At 34.0% G+C, this 19,492-nt stretch overlaps 1 protein-coding gene across 1 annotated transcript in view; it reads right to left on the bottom strand.

The window, feature by feature from the left end:
• Nucleotides 1–482: 482 nt before the first annotated feature.
• MEOX2 (mesenchyme homeobox 2) overlaps nucleotides 483–19,492 on the bottom strand; it is a 72,480-nt gene continuing 53,470 nt past the window's right edge. Inside the window, exons 3-4 of the mRNA XM_025381249.1 lie at nucleotides 13,424–13,596; nucleotides 483–1,881 (exon numbers count right to left, since the gene is read on the bottom strand). Coding sequence (XP_025237034.1) covers nucleotides 1,657–1,881; nucleotides 13,424–13,596 — 398 coding nt within the window. The 3' untranslated portion in view covers nucleotides 483–1,656. The remainder of the gene's footprint in view (nucleotides 1,882–13,423; nucleotides 13,597–19,492) is intronic.

Below are 19,492 nucleotides of genomic sequence, written 5' to 3'. Positions count from 1 at the left end.
CCTTTACTTCTTACATTAGTCCCATTAGGACTCAGGACTCTGATTAGCTTGTTTAGCTTATATTTCACATCAGAGACTCTGCATATTCAGACTATAAAACCACTGTTGGATTAACTTACATATATCAGACATAACTTTAAAAATGTATGACTATTTTATTGTCCTCACTGTGGTGAATAATATTATTTAATACTTTTTTCCTACTTTTATCTGTGGCTTCATAAAACACACACCAAAAATCCATTCACTGTATTCTTCAAATTAGGGAAATAGCTTAATATATCTCCATTCTTAGGCATCCTTTGATTACACAAGGATTGATTTTTTTCCTGCCATAATAAAAAAATCGGAAATGAAAATATGTAAATAATTCACTAATTATAATCATTTGGATTTGCACAAGTGAGATAGATTTGAGACTTTGTTAATTATTGATATTGAAATCTATAAAAATTAAGGAAATTATAGTAGGGAGACCAAAGTTATTTACAAAGGATCATTTATTAAACACATTTTAAAAACAAAATACAAAGATTGTTGTTCTGCATGAATACATCACATATGAAAAAAATAATGTGTTTTTACCGAATTTAATTTGAAGATATTCAGAATTTTGTTTTCTATCAACTTGAGCAATCAGTTTTGCTTTGCACCTTGTCTAACACTGTTGTCAATCAGGAAGAAATGTTTCCTTGTTAATTAAATCATATTCATACAGCTAATATTTTACAGATATAAAATAAGACAATGTCTGTCATACAAAGCTCTTTCTGCAAGGTAACTGATTTGCCTATGATCCTAATTTTTTTAAGCTATAAGATAGGAAGAATTCAGGAGCTAGGTAAGTTTTATAATAATGTATTAGCAGCAGTTGATAGTAAATGCAACATAAGATTTGTTTTGTCTGTGGTACAAGAATATGTCCTATCAGACTCTACTGTATTTTTCTCTACTTGAACACAGGTAAGCACATACTGATTGTCTCTGGGATGACAAAATGTATAAAAAAGACAAGAAGCTGGCTCTGGTTGTCATTGTGAGTGCCTATTTTCATCAGCTAATATGAATGCATTGCTAAATTAGTGAAGACAGGAAAATGACTTAAGGGTAATATATACAGAGTTAAAATACACTTTTTATCCACTTGAGTGATTTCAGGCACTGTGGCTGTTCAGGATAAAATGTTTCATGGTTTATTCTTGATAGCAATTTAATTTTCAGTGCAAGCAAAAGCAAATACCTGCCCACTGTAATACACATGACCTCACACATCTGGAATGTTCAATGCAAGTTCATCCTCGGCATCTTCACTTTGGAGGCATCTTGAATAAAAACGTTTCATAGTTTGCTCTTGATAGCAATTTAATTTTCAGTGCAAGCAAAAGCAAATACATACCTGCTCACTGCCATACACACGACCAAACACATCTGGAATATTCAAAGCAAGTTCACCTTCTCCATCTTCACTGTGAAGCTCTTTAATAAGTGGCACTTCGTGTAAACCCTCTATAAATCATGAAAAACAGATTCGAGATGCCTGGATTTAATAATATTAAACATCACTGCCATAGTCATCTCTCTGTGTAAACGATGTTTGGGTAAGGCTTGCCATCACAACATTTCTTTCCTGAGAATGGAGCTAGTCCTCTGTGTATATCATAAGTGCGCATGCTCCGAGCTGTGGTCACTATCGTGACTGTCTTCATTTGCTAGAGAGTCCCCTGTTTGCTGGAGGGTGGCTGCACCAATTCCCGACAGCTCTGATGGGAGAAGTGTTCCCTTTTTCACATTCACCAGTTCCTTTTCCCGAGCCGCAGCTCCTTGCTGTCCGCCCTTTACCCTCTTCCACTTCATCCGCCTGTTTTGGAACCAGACTTTCACCTTCAACCACGAAAGGGAACAAACAAACAGAAGAAAAAAGATGATTAAAATGATATTTTCTTCTCCTTAGTGTCATCAATGAAAAGTAGCTCCTCAAAGGCTTGTACAAAGACACCTTGAAGGAGTGAAAAGAAAAATAAATCCACATTGAATTTAATCAGGTTGTATGTTCATGATAATAATTTTTAAACTTTCAAAAGGTGCATACAAAGTACTGTATTTGTATTTTACAGCACACAGTGTAAAATATGGAACTAGACAAAAACTTTGTCATTTACTCAAAGTACTTGTGTCTATAAAGAGTTTCTGTGAATTGGAGCTAACATAATATTGTGTTGGTCAAAGCCCCCTCACTCCTAACTTCTTCTTGGATTTGATATCTAGCTGTCATTTCCTGAACTAATTTAAAACATGTTCTGGGAGCTACTGATTAAGTGGCATCTGAAAGGCCATTCTCTGCCATTAGAAACCACTGCTGCTTTCACAAATCTTTATTTGACCATTCCACCTCACACTGAGCCTATCTTCTTTTGAACTATTCTTCTTATTTTCTACCTTAATTCATTTATTTTACTTAGCAAATATTTGCTCTAGTGATTTGTTTAAAATATGGTCACAATAAAAAATCTCAACATTTGTTAAATCACCAAGATTATATACTACATCATTCACATCAACTTTGTACAGATATTTTCCTTTTAAAAGCTTCATTGAAGTTGCCTAATACATTTAAATAAATATATATATATATATATAAAAATAACATATATGTGTTAAAAACAAAACAAAACAAAAAAACAGCAAACAGACGTTAAAGGTCTATCCATTATCAGAACTAGAATATTATTGGCATTATTGCATCTTGTTTAGGAGGAAATCCGTTTCTTTCACATTGCATTTCTCATAATTATAGCTTCTAGTAAGCTAAGTGTTCTTTTTACATTGTATTTCTCTGTCTACCCCACCTAAAATGCCACAGGCCTGAATTGTGTGTATCATCTGCAAGTCTTTCTTAAAAAAGAAAACAAATTTTTTTCATAACACGTAACATTAAAAATATACTCTTTAATTTTATTTGTTTGTTAGGTTTATCAATGGAATGTTCTTAAGTGCAGGCTTTTCGCTATATCTATGTTGATTCAAGAGACTGTATTTATTCATTTTTTATCATTGTACAACATTCTAAATTCTGTCAGTATAGCACGATTTTTCCACTCCATGGAAAAATCCATGGATTTTCGAAAAGTCCATGGATATTTGAATTCTTTTTTTTCTATATGTAAGCTGCTACAGATATTCTTGCATTTGTGTTCTGATAACCATATCATGGGAACTTGCCTGGAGACCACAGTTATATGGCTGCTACTGTCTATCTTCTCTCAATGTATGCTGTTTCTTTTTCCTTTTCTTAGAGTATCTTTTGATGATTAGAAACTCTTAATATTAATATGTTTAAATTTATCTACTATTTCTTTTATGACTAGTGTTTTTGTGTTTTCTTTTTTAAAAAAAAATCTATTTTCTGAGGCTACTAAGATATTCTATTGTGTCTTCTTCTAAGAGTTTTAAAGGTTGCCTTGTCCAACACAATAGGACCCTGTCTCTACAAATAAAATAAAATAAAATAAAATAAGCTGGTTGGGATGGCACAGTGCCTGTAGTCCCAGCTTCTCAGGAGGCTAAGGTGGGAGGATTGCTTGAGCCCAAGAGGTTGAGGTTGCAGTGAGTGGTGGTTGTACCACTGCACTCCAGCCTGGGCGACAGAGCAAGATCCTGTCTCAAAAAGAAAAAAAAAAAGTTTTCCTTTCAAATTGAAGTAGTTAATCAATGAAGTACTGATTTTAGTATTTGGTCTGAGGAATAGGCTTAAATTTACTTTATTTTAAATGGATAACACATTGCCTCAGGTCCATTTATTAAATAACTCAGCTTTTTTCCAGTGATCACTGTTTCATCTGTGTTCATAAATCAAGCTTCCATATATGCATAGCTTTATTACTATATTCTGTTCTGTTCCTATATTATTTTTTCTATAGTTGTGACAGAACCACATTATCTTACTAATTATAATTTTATAATAAACCTCTGCATCTGCTAGGGATAATTCTGTTTCATTCTTCTATATTAGGAATATTTTGAATATTCTCTATTTTCATTTTAGAAATAATCTCAATTTCTGTAAATAGTGCTATAGAGAAAGTGAGGAAAAATATATTAAATTTCCAAAGGCATTATTATATCAGTGATCTTCAAATCACGATGTTTTATCAGCATGCTTTCACAGTGAAATATTTAAACTGAGATATTTCTCTATTCTGGATTTTTCTTGGTCTCACTTTGAGCCATGGTTAAATTCGTGTATCATATATTACCCAAACATATAGTAATCAATTTGACAATAAAAAACAAGAAAAAATAGTACAAAGACGATTCACTAAAAAGTAGTTGATGGGTGTTCACATATTATTATTACTTACTAAACAAAAGAATCAGTAATTGCCTTTTATTATAGACCTACTTAGGGATAGACAGTATTCTCATACAGTTTTCCAAATATTATTACCATTATTCTTACATTATAGCTGAGAAAGTTGAGGTAAAGGTTAAGTGACTTACCTAAGATTACACAGAAAGAAAACCGTGGTGCCAGGATTTAAACTTGAGGGCTGGGGTTTGTTTGATTCCAGATTCTGTTTTGTTTGTTTGTTTGTTTGTTGTTTTTTGGTTCCTATTATATTTCAATCTCCTATTTTTAAAGCATTTGTAATAAAAAATAAAGCATATAGAGTATGTGAACGCCATCCATATGATTACTATCATTCAGGTAATTCTCCCACTTGATATAATTAGGTTTGTAAATACGACACAATTTTTCTGTACTATAATTTAGGTAATTATACTACTGAGTTCAATTACCTTTGCAAGCTTGACATTGCATTTTGCATTAGATCTATTGTACATGAGTTGGGTTCCACTCTTGGCTTTACTTGTTCATTTTGTGTGAATTTGAGAAAATTTTACTTCTCTCTACCTCAATTTTCATATTTCTAATATTGGAATCATAAGCCTTTCAAGACTTCCTATAGGGATATTTTCTCATGGACAACTCCAGATGGAAGAAATACATATGCCATGATCATCATCATTGTCCCCAAGAGCTGAAACATTCAGTCTAAATAATCCTGGCAGAAAAAGAGGAGAAATATACTTTTTAAGATCTACATATATTTCCTTTTCTAGAAGAAGGGGTATAGTAATTATATAATATCAGTATAAAAACTGTTATGGGCAATTCTAAATAAGAAAATTCTAAATGTAAGAATATGGTATTGATTTTAGATATATTATAGCCTATTTTGTGTGTTGTTTTCCATGTCTATCATGTGAAATTTTACCATTTCATTTTTAAAAATAGACTGAAGAAAGACTGAATAATTGCCAATAGTAGCTACATGTATATACATATGAATAGATATATACATATAAGAATATGCATTTGATTATATAGAGTAACTCTAATACCTTATATACTATTTCATTTAAAAACTAGATTATATATTTGATACTGAAATTCCATAATATGGGCAAGGAAACAAAAAATAGCAACAAATATATAATGGGCATATCTTATAGAAAAGAGAAGGAAGAATATAGAACTCTAAAAGTCAGTATGTTCAGATTTATTTTCAAATATACTATAAAGTATTGGGGTGAATTAAAATAAGTGGACAAGGATTTTGGGAAAAACACACATTTTTCTATTAGCATTACAGTATTAGCAACCCCCCCAACAAAATCTACAAATTTAATTCCAGATTATAAGTCAATATTGTCATTAATGTAGGACAGTAGTCAATTTATAAATAAAAAGACTTCATAGTATAATTTAGTATCATTTTATTAACCCAGCTTTATTGACTGTAATGAAAAAAAACTTTTTCTTTTAGTTTTTCTTTTTAAGACAGCTAAATTAAAATCATCCAAATGCCTAAAATTTTATTTACTAAAAAGTAAGTGTTTGAATTATTTTCATTAAAATTTATAAGCATATTTTATATAATAAGATTAATTTATAAACTACATAGAGTGCAAGAATTCTCACATCTCTTTGGTGACTTGGGATCTCTATTCATTCATTCATACATTTAAAAATATTACCAAATGTCCAGCAACCTGTACTGTGTTAGATCACAGATGGGAGGTATTGAAGCACAAATAAAACATAGTCCCTGCCCTTAAGGTATTCACAGTCAAGAAAATGAAGGAAATGTAAATGTAACTTATTTGGACATCACCTTACACCCTTTATCTTGTAAGTTCACAATACCTGTCCTTTTAGGTTTCACAATATATTACCAGACAAAATAAGTGACTTACGAATCTGTGTTGTTACACAATTTCCTAAGGTGTCCAGAGGCAAATAGGTTGATAGAAAGTTGAATCCATGTAATGCCATAACTCATATTTATGTAATAACATAAATGTCTGTGTTTTGAAGAAACAACCATGACACCAAACATCTGGATGAAAACTAAATATTTCAGTGACATACCCAGATGCCTCTAAACATCTGGGATTTGTAGATTCAACAGTCCAACTGTTTCCATTTTTATCTGGGCACTTGGAATATTGTAGACATGGTCTAATAAATATTTATTTATATCTTTGAGATATGAAAACATGCAAAGGATAATTGTACAAATAAAATTTTCAGATTTAATCACATCCCTAGTGATTACATTTGATCATGGCAGTGTGTCTAGTAAATTCAAAAACTCACCCAAGTAATTCAGTAACAAAGTAGCTGAACTACTGATTTAGCAGTATTAGAATCAGAAGCAAGAATGCTTAAAAGTAAAGGTGAAAAATGGGGAAGAGAAAGCTTTTTTTACCCTTCCTGAATAGATAGATTTATATCTGATTAAGAGAAGGAATTCTTCAGCTATTTCCAAAAGCTTATTGGAGCCACGAATTGACTCTGTTGTTTCTACACAATTAAAGGGTGTTTATGTGTGTTGGGGAGGCTGTGGAGGGTTAGGATACACTTCGTAGCTAAAGGCTGAAGTCCTGTTTACAGGACTGCCTCTCACCTTTACCCACTGATTTAGCACATTGGGAATCATTTTCTCCTTAGTAGTCATCAAAAAAATGATAGCTATTTTGAAAATACTTGGCATTGGGCCATTTGATGATTTATGAGTAAAAAACAAAACATAATCCCTCTCATTTCCACCAATGGAGTATGATCTAGTTAGGTGGGATTTTCCATTTATCTTGGCAGAAGTATGATTAATTTAGTCTGTTTATTCCAGTAATCTTAACTAGTTTACAAGTCTGCAACATTGCACCTTTATTAGCTCTGTGAAAAAGATGTTTTGAAGGGAAAAGATCTCCCATTCTTTCTACATTTTGGCAGCCTTAACTCTATAAAAATGTCCATTTTACCACTTCTTTTATATGCTCCTGCAGCTGCTTTCTCTCGTCTTCCCACTGTGAGATATTAAAAATCTGGTGGGAGTTTCCTCCAAGTTTATCTGGATGGAGAAAAAACACCAGAATAAGCTTGTCCAACTTAAAAATACCTTGAAACTGGAGAGCCTTTATACTGAGTTCTCTGCAAATCATTCAGGGTGACTCTGACAATTGAAGATTATTAGCTGTTGATCTTGAAGGGTATATGAGCATATATTGTAAACTAGAAGCTGTAAGTTAGAAGCTGGAAGATTTACTGGAGTGATCTGTAACTGTTTGACAAATAACACTATATAATTAAAATATTTGAAGCTCAGCTTCATTCTAGGTTCTGCATTTTTATTTAACATAATATAATTTTCTTTAACACTTGTATGCTAACATGGAATTACTTTGCAGAATGAGCCCTTTTTTTTTTACTTTTTATTTTTTTCTTCTTTAGCCGGATTAAGTTCAAAGAGAATTACAGACTACCCTGACACTGCATTATGGAAGATGCAAATGTAAGAGTGTGACATCTTTGTGTGATTCCATGACTATTCTTCAGAATGAAATTTGGAAATTCAAGTCCTGAGTGATATTTAAGGATTTAACATACCTTATGTTTTTCTAAAAGGAAACCTAATTATTATTGCAAATCTTCATGACACATATATGATTCATCATAAAATTTGAGTTAGATATACTGATCGGTGATATAAGTAAGGTAGGGGTAGCCACAAATAACATCGAATATAACATGCATATTTTATAAGCAATCATGTACAATTTCCACATGACAATATGTCTAAAGACTAGTTCTGATTATAAAGTAAGTTTTCATGTAGGAGAAAATTATTTCTCAAAAACAATTCTGTTACAGGCCAGGTGCCGTGGCTCAAGCCTGTAAATCTCAGCACTTTGGGCGGGTAAGGCTGGTGGATCAGGAGGTCAGGAGTTCAAGACCAGCCTGGCCAAGATGGTGAAACCCTGTCCTTACTAAAAATACAAAAAATTAGCCGGGGATGGTAGCAGGTGCCTGTAATCCCAGCTACCAGTGAGGCTGAGGAAGAGAATGGCTTGAATCCAAGAGGCAGAGCTTGCAGTGAGCTGAGATTGCATCCCTGCACTCCAGCCTTGGTGACAGAGCGAGACTCCATCTCAAAAAACAAACAAACAAACAAAAACAATTTTGTTATATAATTTAATTTTTTTTTCCCTGTTTGCATGATATCTTTCTTTTGATGTAGATAGATAGATATATGTATAGTTAGAGGTATGGAGATGTGTATATATCTATATGTACACACACACACATATATATCTGTGTATACATGTGTGTATGTGTTTGCATATGTATATATTTACACTCACCCACATAAAATGAGCCTATAAGTCCTGTCTCTGCATTTGACTCTCAAAAGACCTTGACAATGTTAAGGAAACTATTTTATATTCAGATAATTCTATTAAAGCTAAGGAAAATATCGAACAATATGAGGTTAGATGTAATATTCCTTGGTGTATATGTTTATTTTACTGAATCTCAGGTTATTTCAACATACGAAAAAAAAGTCTTAAAGAATGAATATGAAAAGACAACATATCTATAGTTAGATATTTTACATATGGAAATCCTAGGGAAAGATGTTATTTAAGATTATATAGGGTCAAGATATAGACTACATAGCTAAACATAGCATTTATGAGATTAATATAAAATCAAAATAATGGAATAGCTGTCCTGTGGTCTAAATATTTATGTCTCCCCCAAATTCTTTTTTTTTTTTTTGGGGGGGGGATGGAGTCTCGCTCTGTCACCCAGGCTGGAGTGCAGTGGTGCGATCTCAGCTCACTGCAAGCTCCACCTCCCGGATTCATGCCATTCTCCTGCCTCAGACTCCCAAGTAGCTCGAACTACAGGCATCCGCCACCATGCCTGGCTAATTTTTTTTGTAGAGATGGGGTTTCACTGTGTTATCCAGGATGGTCTGGATCTCCTGACCTAGTGATCAGCCCACCTCAGACTCCCAAAGTGCTGGGATTACAGGCGTGAGCCACCGCACCCGGCCTCTCTACCCCAAATTCTTATGTTAAGATCCTAACCCTCAAGGTGATGGCATTAGGAAGTGGGGCCCTTGGAAGGAGATTAGGTCATAAGAACAGATCTAGCATTACTCAGATTAGTGCCCTTATTAAAGAGGTTCTAGAGAGCTACCTAGCCGCTTCAGCCATATCAAGGTAGAGTGGAAAGACGGAAATCTATGAAGAAGTGTGTGCTCACCAGACACCGAATCTGCTGATGCCTTGATCTTGGACTTCCCATCCTCCAGAATTGTGAGAAATAAATGTGTGTTGTTTATAAGCCACCCAGTCTATGACATTTTGTCACAGCAGCCCCAATAGACTACAAGCTGCATTACAAATTACAGAAGATGGATTTGAAAGTGTTCTGATTATAATTCTGTCAATAACTTTAAAAGCCCAACCTCCAGAAAATAAACTGAAAATATTTCACTGGGATGAGAGCCCTGGCATTTTGAAAGAATATGCCATCTGACCTTCAAAAATAGCAAAGCTGATGACTGACATCATACTATATTTTTTCTGATAAATTCAGCATAGTAAAATTTAGCCCGGAAAATACAAATATAACTTAAGGTAGAAACATAATTAAAATATGCGATTTTTTTTTTTTTTTTTGATATGGAGTCTCACTCTGTTGCCCAGGCAGGAGTGCAGTGGTGCAATCTTGACTCACTGCAACTTCTGCCTCCTGGGTCCAAGTTTTTCTCCTGCCTCAGCCTCCTGTGTACCTAGGATTATAGGTGCCTGCCACCATGCCTGGCTGATTTTTGTATTTTTAGTAGAGACGGGTTTTACCATGTTGGCCAGGCTGGCCTTGAACTCCTGACCTCCAGTGACCGGCCTGCCTTGTCTTCCCAAAGGGCTGGGACAAGTACAGGCGTGAGCCACCACTCCCAGCTTGATTGTTAATTTAAGATATTTTGTGCACAGATTCTCAATTTAAGAAACTTAAGATAATATGTGTGCATAGAAATGTTGGAATGAAATGGTGCAACCAGAAACATTATCCAACACAATTACATCATCCCTCTCCTGTGACATTCTACATTCATAACAATTGTGAATACTTGTTCAACTTTTACCTCTTCTGTGAATTCTAACAGGTATTTCTTTAGCTTATTTTAAGAAGATTTTATTTCCAGCACTTAGCTTAAGAAATATTTGTGTTACAAAAGGATTAATTCAACATACTTTGCATAGCAAAGGTTTTTCCCACCTGGGTGATAATTCTGTTTTATAGTTTATGCTAAAAATTATTTCATATCCATCATGATATATAAATCTACATAGAAGAAAGAGCAGGTAGTTTTAATTTCCATTTTGTGCCTTGGGGAGATTGTTACTTACTTAAGAACACACAATTCTAATCGGCAAACCTTGGATTTTTATTCAGACTTTTTTCAAAACAATTACACTCTTTTTGACTAACCCATGTAGGCCCTCTAAAGACTTAGTGTTGATTAGGAATTTAAATTCTGCATGCATACATCTTTTCACATTAACTTGCAAAACTATACATAGAGATTTATTAAATAAAAATATATTGTGCACAGTAACAAATTTTCAATTCAGTGAAAACCGAATTATCTCTCATATTCTTCATTATTCTCCCCTCGTGATGCTGTGGTTAGATTATTTCAGGAACAACTTCCAATGAAGTGGTCTGTCCTATACTGGCACTGAGTTTGGTCATGTGGCTTGCTTTGGACATTGGGACATTAGAAAATATGACGTAAGAAGCCTGAAAAACCCTTGCTTACTAGAGTTTTCCCCCTCAGTGCTCCTGAGAATGCTTCTATCACCATTGGAAGGATCCCAAGCTAGCCTATAAGAAGATGAAACCACAAGCAACAGAGACTAGCTGTCCCAGCTGAGGCCCAACCATCTCTTTCTTAGTCAACCCACCAGCTGACTGGAGCTCCATGAGGATTCCATGTAGGGCCAGCAGTATTACTGTCCAACTAAGCCCAGTCAAAATCTCTAACTTACAAAATCTAAAGCAAATAAAACTTTAGTTATTATTTGAAGCCACTAAGATTTGGAGTTGTTTGTTACACGGCAAAGGGTAGCTAACACAAAATTTTAAAAGAATCTTTCAAAAAACATTAAAATAGTATGTATATCTATATATAATTCTTGCATGTAATTCTTTACCAAGCTTGTCAAGTCAGTTAGAAAGAAGAAATATCCAAGACACCTTCAACATTTTCAAACCAGATTTACAAAACTGCTTCTAAAAATAAATGATTCTGCTCCATGGTCAATGACAGATAACCCTAGAACATCCCTGAACTGGCAAGTACAGAATCTTGTTTTTCATCTTGGCTGAGAGCACAGTAGTGCATCCTGTCATTTCTACAGATTGGAAGCAAATCCTAGTTTCCTAGTTCCTTCGTGTATTGTATAAAACACACTTGCATTTCCTAGAGTTCACCATCTCTATATAAGAACATTACTGTGTAATTCTCCCTCCACATACACCTTTTTATTTTCCTGTTCCCTGTTTTAAAAAAATAATAATAAAATAAAGGTCTGATGATGTAGATTTTGGATCCTGCTTTCCAGCATGCCAAATGTTGAATACATAGAGGGAATTTTGTATGTGAAGTCCAAGGGAAGGAAAATGCTGCGCTCCATAACATAGGTACTAGTCATAATATGTAATAAAATATAAACTGCCAATAAATAAAACCACAGAAAAGTGTTCCTCTGCATATTTCTACTACCCATAAATAACCTACCAAAGCTGAAATGTAAAAATTAACAGAAGGAAAGCAGATTATTTAAGAAATTGGATAAAATAATTTGCTCTAGTAAGACATGCATTCATTTGTCCACACCCTGTTGATATTTCTTTGGTTCCAATGGGATCCTGGAGGAGGTACACACAGTGAAAGAGGAAATGAGACTCTAGCCCTAAGAGTGCCAATCATAACTGCACTGTCCATAAAGATGTTTGCATTCGCCTTTCAGGAATGTTTTTGTAAAGATTAGCAACTGTTAACCGGCAGTAGGCTAGATTCTCCTCGGGGAAACCAGAATCTGTACAAGGAGTTCACTGGGAAGACTATTAGAACAAACCATTTGTCATTAAAAAAAATGCAAGAAAGGGACCTGAAAAGCAATTAATTTAAAAATATTATTTAGGTCTCATTAATTAGAGTCCAAAAACATTAATAATTTCAAAATATTCTCTAAGTGGATAGCAGATTTTTCAATATCTGGGAGCCATTCAATTTCAAAAATATGTTGGGTAATGGGGCAGAAATATTTACCAATGATCTATGTGACCTTGCCTTTCATCATTTCCCAGCCATCTTGCACCTAAGCTGCACCATTTGACTCTTCTAGACATCAGTGTGTAAATAGAAGTGACATGGGTAATTTCCAGGTGAAAACATTTAAAGGTCAGTGCATAAACTTCCAATTCTTTCTTATTTCTTGTGGTTACCACGGACACCACATGTTGAGATGTTAAAGAGTCAGAATGGGTCTGTGAGTGATTATCTGGAATGCTGGACATGTAGAGTTTGTATGGAGAGTGAGTAAGTAATGAATATTTTTGTGTTACGCCATTGAGGTTTACGGGTGAATGTGTTACTGCAGGGTAACATACCCTATCCTGAGCAATACAGAAAACTAATCTGGGGTTACCAACTTTCTCATATGCCAAATAAGGAGATTTTAGCATATAAGCATACACAATTCCTCACTGTATGCCATCATTATGTAAAAGAAATAATATTTTAAAACCAAAAAATACAGAAGGATCATAATCATAGGAGGATTCTTTCTTAAACTCAGTAAGTATGGTTTTCTTTTAAATATCATTATATTATTTTTAATTTTGTCATTTTGCTGGCAAAATTTTATCGTGGAATAGTATACCTGTCTTCCAAATGGTATTGAAGAATTCTGGATCTAGGTATTTCAAATATGGCAAAGAAAACTGTGGACCCAGAGCAATTAAAAAAGATCATATAATGACAATGTCCAGCTTTACCTGTCTTTCAGTGAGATCCAGATTCACTGCTATCTCGTATCGCCTCAGTCTGGTGAGATAATTATGATGGGCAAATTCTGCTTCAAGTTCTCTGATTTGCTCTTTGGTAAAGGCTGTCCTTTCTTTCCTGGGTTTGCTGTTGACTTCTGACTTGTAATTTCCGTCCTGGGAGTCTGAAAAAAAGCGAGACAGAATTGGTAATAACTCATTTATTCAAACACATGCAATCATGTCATTCACAATTATTGAGTTACTACTTTTCCAGGTTCCGCACAAGACATGGAACAAATATAGACCAAAGACAGTAAGACTGATGGCAACTCAACATGGGGAGATATGTTTCTTATTTTTCTCATCTTCCTTCAGGTAACTCGCAACCTAATTGGGAAAGCAGGTAATTTTCCTCTTATAAAAGATTGACAAAACTTCTAACTGCTTGTAATATGATTTTAAGATAAACCAAAACCTCTCTAGAAAACAATTTTAGATATGAAGTTTTGTTTCATAAGTTGTTGAGCATACGTACTTGAGGTCTAAGTAAGATTGAACATAGTAATCCTTTAAAAAGTGGCATCTAGTACATGAGTATTTGAGAAATTCAAACATTCAGCAACTGGACCACAAAAAATTTTATGCTCAAACTGAGCATATGTAGAAGTATGTGTGTACTTATTGGTCTTTTTATCTGTATTTAAGTAAAGTTCTTGAGGGCAATAGCAATGTTCTTTTATTATATATGATACTTAGTCCAACATGGACTCTAAATGAAATTGTGTTCATATGACTTAAACTATGAACAGAGTTTTTCAATGTTTTTCATTACATATAAGATAAACATGAGATGCACAACATGTACCATCAGTGATCCACAACATCAAATCTTATAATGCAGTGTAAAATACCAATAACAATTTTGAGCATATCATTCCATTTTTCCTCTTAAGGGTTCAAGACATAATTAATGTATAGAATTTCTTTCACCCTCATAGTACCCCTGAAATGTAGGTCAGAAGATATTCTTAATACACGAAAAAACAGAATGTGAATCAATAGTAAACACACACGCTAAGTAAAAAGTAATCATACCCAGCTCTAATAACTTATGGCAAATTTATCCTCTGTGAAATATCAACATAATCAAGATAAAGGAGCACATTAATGCTCTCCTGAAAATTATTTCTGCTATCTAATTATTTTTGCACATGTACAAACAAGCTGTGATATCTTTAAAAAGTGTGAATACAATTAACTCTTTAACTCTTCTAGGAGCCCAAATGATACAAAATTGATGTAGAAAGATCATCATTAACCAAAGGTTTCAAAGAGTGACATTTTAATTGTTTTTTTAATTGACAAATGTAATATTGCATGGCTTATACAGGATCTTTTTACATTATGGTTTTTTTTTTGTGCAATGATGCTTAAATATGCTAAGAAGTACAAAAATGAATTTTTTAGTGTTCTACTTCTTTCTATCTGCCTGAGGGATGTTTAACTGAACTAAAGAGAATCTGCATAATAGAAATTCACTAGACAAGGCACTGTAACGTAAACACTTTTATTTTGATTCTTAGAAGTATGTAAGTGAGCCAGATGTAAGGTTTTTTAGGTCTAGTAGCAGCAGCAGCAGCAATAAGTTGCCTCAACAACTTGGCACACTGGTCATTATCCTCTGATGGATCACAGAGTGTTTCACTCACTGGTGCACTGGCACTATCTAAAGCTCTTCATTCACTGACCACATTTCTGGGCTTGTCACTTACCCCTGTATCAGCTAGCTTCTCACCTTAGCAGGGCACGTGGGGCTTTATCCAGCACAAAAGTAGTTTGTGACATGTCATGCACAGGCTGACTGCACTTTATAGAAAGCCACTGGGACCGGGAAAGTGACATAAGAGATGATGCGTGTACTCTCAGGTAGGCCATGTTTACATGGTACCAACTTACCTGGCTGTGAGGATGGAAACTGCAGTCTACCATCCAATTTTCTCTAGCTACAGATATGTCAACATCCACACTGGTGGAGCATTTAGCTATTCTGGCATTGCATGAACATTTCCAAATGATTGATTATTTTTTTAACTTTTCCGTGGGCTGTTCTTGCAGCCTGTGAACTGTTACAGTACAGAATATTCATATAACAAGATCCTCTCACAAGCATTCATGTTCTCAGGTGAATTGAAACAACTTTTTCAAGTTTGAATCCCTGCTTTGCCTAAAATCTGTGGCTGATTATTCTTTATGTGGAGACAATGCTCTTTTCCTTTCACTCTGGAAACTGAGAGTAAAGCCAGCACATTTCTTCTCATGAGCAATTCAATTTGAATGATTCATAGTTAGCACATTCCCTTATGCAAGCATGAATGAACAAATTCAAATTCAGGAAAGCCTTTGACTTGTATTTATTTGAGTTTCTTTGAAAGTGATCTTCTTTAACTTTTGCAATATTCAAAAGTACTTCATAAATACCACACAGTAACACAAACCAAAACACAAAATACGGGCCAGTACTCAAAAGAACACTCACAGGTACTGGGTCTATATACACACTCATTGTAACTAGAAATATACAATAGGAGGTTTATACAGCCAGTGACTGGATTTAAACTAAAATCTGGCTGTAATTCAATATTTAAATCCATAAATTATTTACTGAATGCCTGACTACTAAACCAAAAATTGCTCACAAAGTGAAATCCAATGACTGAAATGAAGTAAGTTGTGCACACTCATATTTATAACCACAGAAGGAACCATTAAATTGTAATTAAATTACATTAAATTAGATGACAGAGAGTGGATGTGTGCTTCTTGACCTTACCTCCTGTGAGAGAGAACGTACATGCAGTTGAAGTGGCACCAGTGTTGATTAATCCGGCCACTACTTTTACCCTTGTATGGTAAAAGGTACTTTTACCCTTGTAGTGTGGTTTCCATCACAACCCTCCTTCTCTTTTATTAAAAACATGCTTCTTGGAATTGCATTTCTGGATTTGTATTTCCTACAATCTTGGGTTTTTAATTTTTTTTTTTTTTTTTTTTTTTTGCTTCTTTCTTTACAGTTTCCAAAGCCTATCACTTGCTGCCATCGCCTAACTAGACTTTCTTTGGTAGAAAATGGGTGGAAGATTTGCACCATGCATTTGACAATTTTCGCATCAGTTTCCATCTGTTTCCCAGCTGTTTTAAGTGAGGCAAAACTCCCTCCCTTTTCTTCAACCTCCCATATCCTATGCCAAATGGTAGGTGTTGAGGGGGGAATCTGGAAACTGCCTTCCTTTCTTCCCTACAACCACAAACAAAATGTCACCATCTGTACAGTATATTCCCATGTAAAATACTACAATTGTTGTTTTTCGTCTCAGATACTTTAATGCACCTGTGGGTCCATTCACACACTCTCTCAGCGCTTCGAGGAAATGTTGACTTATGTGTTCAGGTATGGTTGGCAGTCCCAGTTCCCTAACCTTTTGCTCCCTGGGACTACGCTAATGGAAGAAGTCTGCAATACTTCCGTGGAGGATAAAAATTGCCCTCCAAGGATCATTTCTGTCTAGCATTTAGAACTTCTCCACATGTGACTTTTTATTTCCCCTAGTGCAAGAGAATGCCAAAAGATAATAATGTTTTATTGAAGACAAGTAATGGGAGGGCTTGGTCTGTTCACTAGTGGCACAGAGTGCTATTTAGCAAACGAGAAATAAAAGTACGATTGAGTATATTTTTGGCTACACTGGGTAAATGTATTAGCTCGTCTAAATGAAGAACATAATTTACCTGTGTCTGTAAAATGTCAAAATTGAATGGAATGTCTATATAGCTTGGACTAATATAAATTCTTCTTCCATATCCTGAATAAAAATGAATACTAAGCCTCAGCATATTGATGTAACCTTTGTATCAATGTTTTGTAAACTATTCAAAATGAGAGGTATTTCATTATTTATTAACAAAACAGCACAAACCCGTAGTTACGGAAAGCTAATAATTTTTACGTAGGCATAGGGATTGTGGATGGAGGCAGAAAAATTTATGAAATCGTTCTATTGGTGCTAGTAATTTTCACATTTAAAGGGGAAATTGCCTTCTTTATGGGCACTTATCCAATTTGCTACTCCAGCTTATTAATGAATGAGCATTTCAGCTTCTCAGTGTTTCTTCTTTTTTCAAAGTAAACAACCTTCTCCAGGAGTTCTTAAATCCTCTTACCAATCCACTTTCCAGATTTGAGAACCACAGTCATAGTGAGCTACTAAGATTCATGAATGTGTCTATTATACACTAAGGTGTGTGAGGAGTTAAAAATTGGATCAAGTACCACTATGTTAGATCCAGAATAGGATAGCCAGAAAACATCTATTATTTCTTGTACCTCTTTGATAACGATAATAATATTTTCTCTTACAAAGCAAACCCAAATTTGACATACCAAAAAAGGAATTTCCATTGATTTGTAATTATTATTGTAATAGTTGTCTTCAAAATACAAAAAAAAAAAAAAATCATTGTACCTGCTGAGCAGTGATTATCAATTGGCAGATGTACTCTTTTCACTATCTGTCCTCTCTGCTCAACATCTTCATTATTCATGGGTTTGTCTAATATGCTTTCAGGGAGGAAATAAATCAGATAAATCCCAATTTAGTATAATTGAAGATAGATTTTTTTATTATATTTGCATAGCCAATTATATGTCTTGAACAAATAATTTATATAGGACATCCTAGTTATTCCTGTTAAAGGCATTTAAGTTCATACTTAGTGGTCTACATTGAAAGAGTAACGGTGTGGCTAAAAATTTTATCTAATAGTCTTTCAATTTAAGTTTATAGATTTGACTTTTTCTCAATATATTTAGGTTTATGTTTATACCACTCATTTTTAAAATGAGATCGATGAAAATTTTATGCACATGATTGCATCAGTATTTAGCAATAGCTACTTACATAAGAAAATATTTCAATTGCTAACTTATAACACAATTTATGCTGTACAAAGCAATAATATAAAAGGGAAAAGTATAAAGATTTGAGATGCTTTATAAAATCTATATATTTTACATATTATTTTAATATGAAAGAGAATTTTAATTTTTGGAAATATCATAAATTTATCACAGGCTATAAAATTTTACCAAAAAGTAAAGAGCAAGTTAAGCCAAGGTTAAATGTGTGTGTGTGTGTGTGTGTGTGTGTGTGTGTGTGTGTGTGTAGAGAAAGAGAGAGACAGAGGAGAAAGTAGCACAAGATTATTCTTAAATGGGTAGAAATTTAGCAACTTAGCATGGATATGGATTTGAAAAATTTGCAAACACGTATCTCAGAATTTACACAAAAGTAAAATACTTAGGTCTCTAAAGTCCTCCACATCTTAGATGTAGATGTTTCCTTGAAGTAGGTAATAAAATTTCCTTGGCATTGCACCGCATTCCTGGAATAAACTGGCGAGTATTAGAACAAAGTCTTTCATTTTGCTTCCTCCTCTCTTCTCCACAATTTTGAGGTGATGGAAGTTACAGAAATTTTAGCTGTTTTAAAATAGGTGCATAGTACATAACTCACTTTAATTCCTTATTTTTTGTGCCCATCATATATGAATTCAGTTTTACCTTACAGCCTGTTTAGTAAAGATCCTTATTTTTAAATGATGAGATTTTAAAGTGTCATTTTGTTTTAATTTTATCTTTCCTTTTCTATAACTTATTATTATGTAATGCTTCCTCATAGTAAGAAGATGCCAACCCAGTGGTTCTTCCTCCATGACCTAAGTACAGAGACAAATTCACAAAGAACTAAAAATGGTGATGAAGTTACTATCATGATTAATGTGCAATTCCAAAACCATTTAACAAAAACAAAGTATTTTTGTTAAAAATATTTTTAAAGGCCAGAGACATATAAAACAGGAATATAATGCAATTTACTTGAGTCAAATTTGACACAGATTTGATTCTTCTAACTACCAACTTCAAAGCACAAAAACAAAACCAGGACATGTCTTCTGGGTAAAAATAAACTTTGTAGATTTTGCTACACATTTCTAGGCTTAGAAAGAGTTTACAGAGCCCAG

Source organism: Theropithecus gelada, chromosome 3 (genome assembly GCF_003255815.1).
Source record: "Theropithecus gelada isolate Dixy chromosome 3, Tgel_1.0, whole genome shotgun sequence".
Lineage (NCBI taxonomy): Eukaryota > Metazoa > Chordata > Mammalia > Primates > Cercopithecidae > Theropithecus > Theropithecus gelada.
This window is presented reverse-complemented; position numbering and strand designations above follow the sequence as displayed.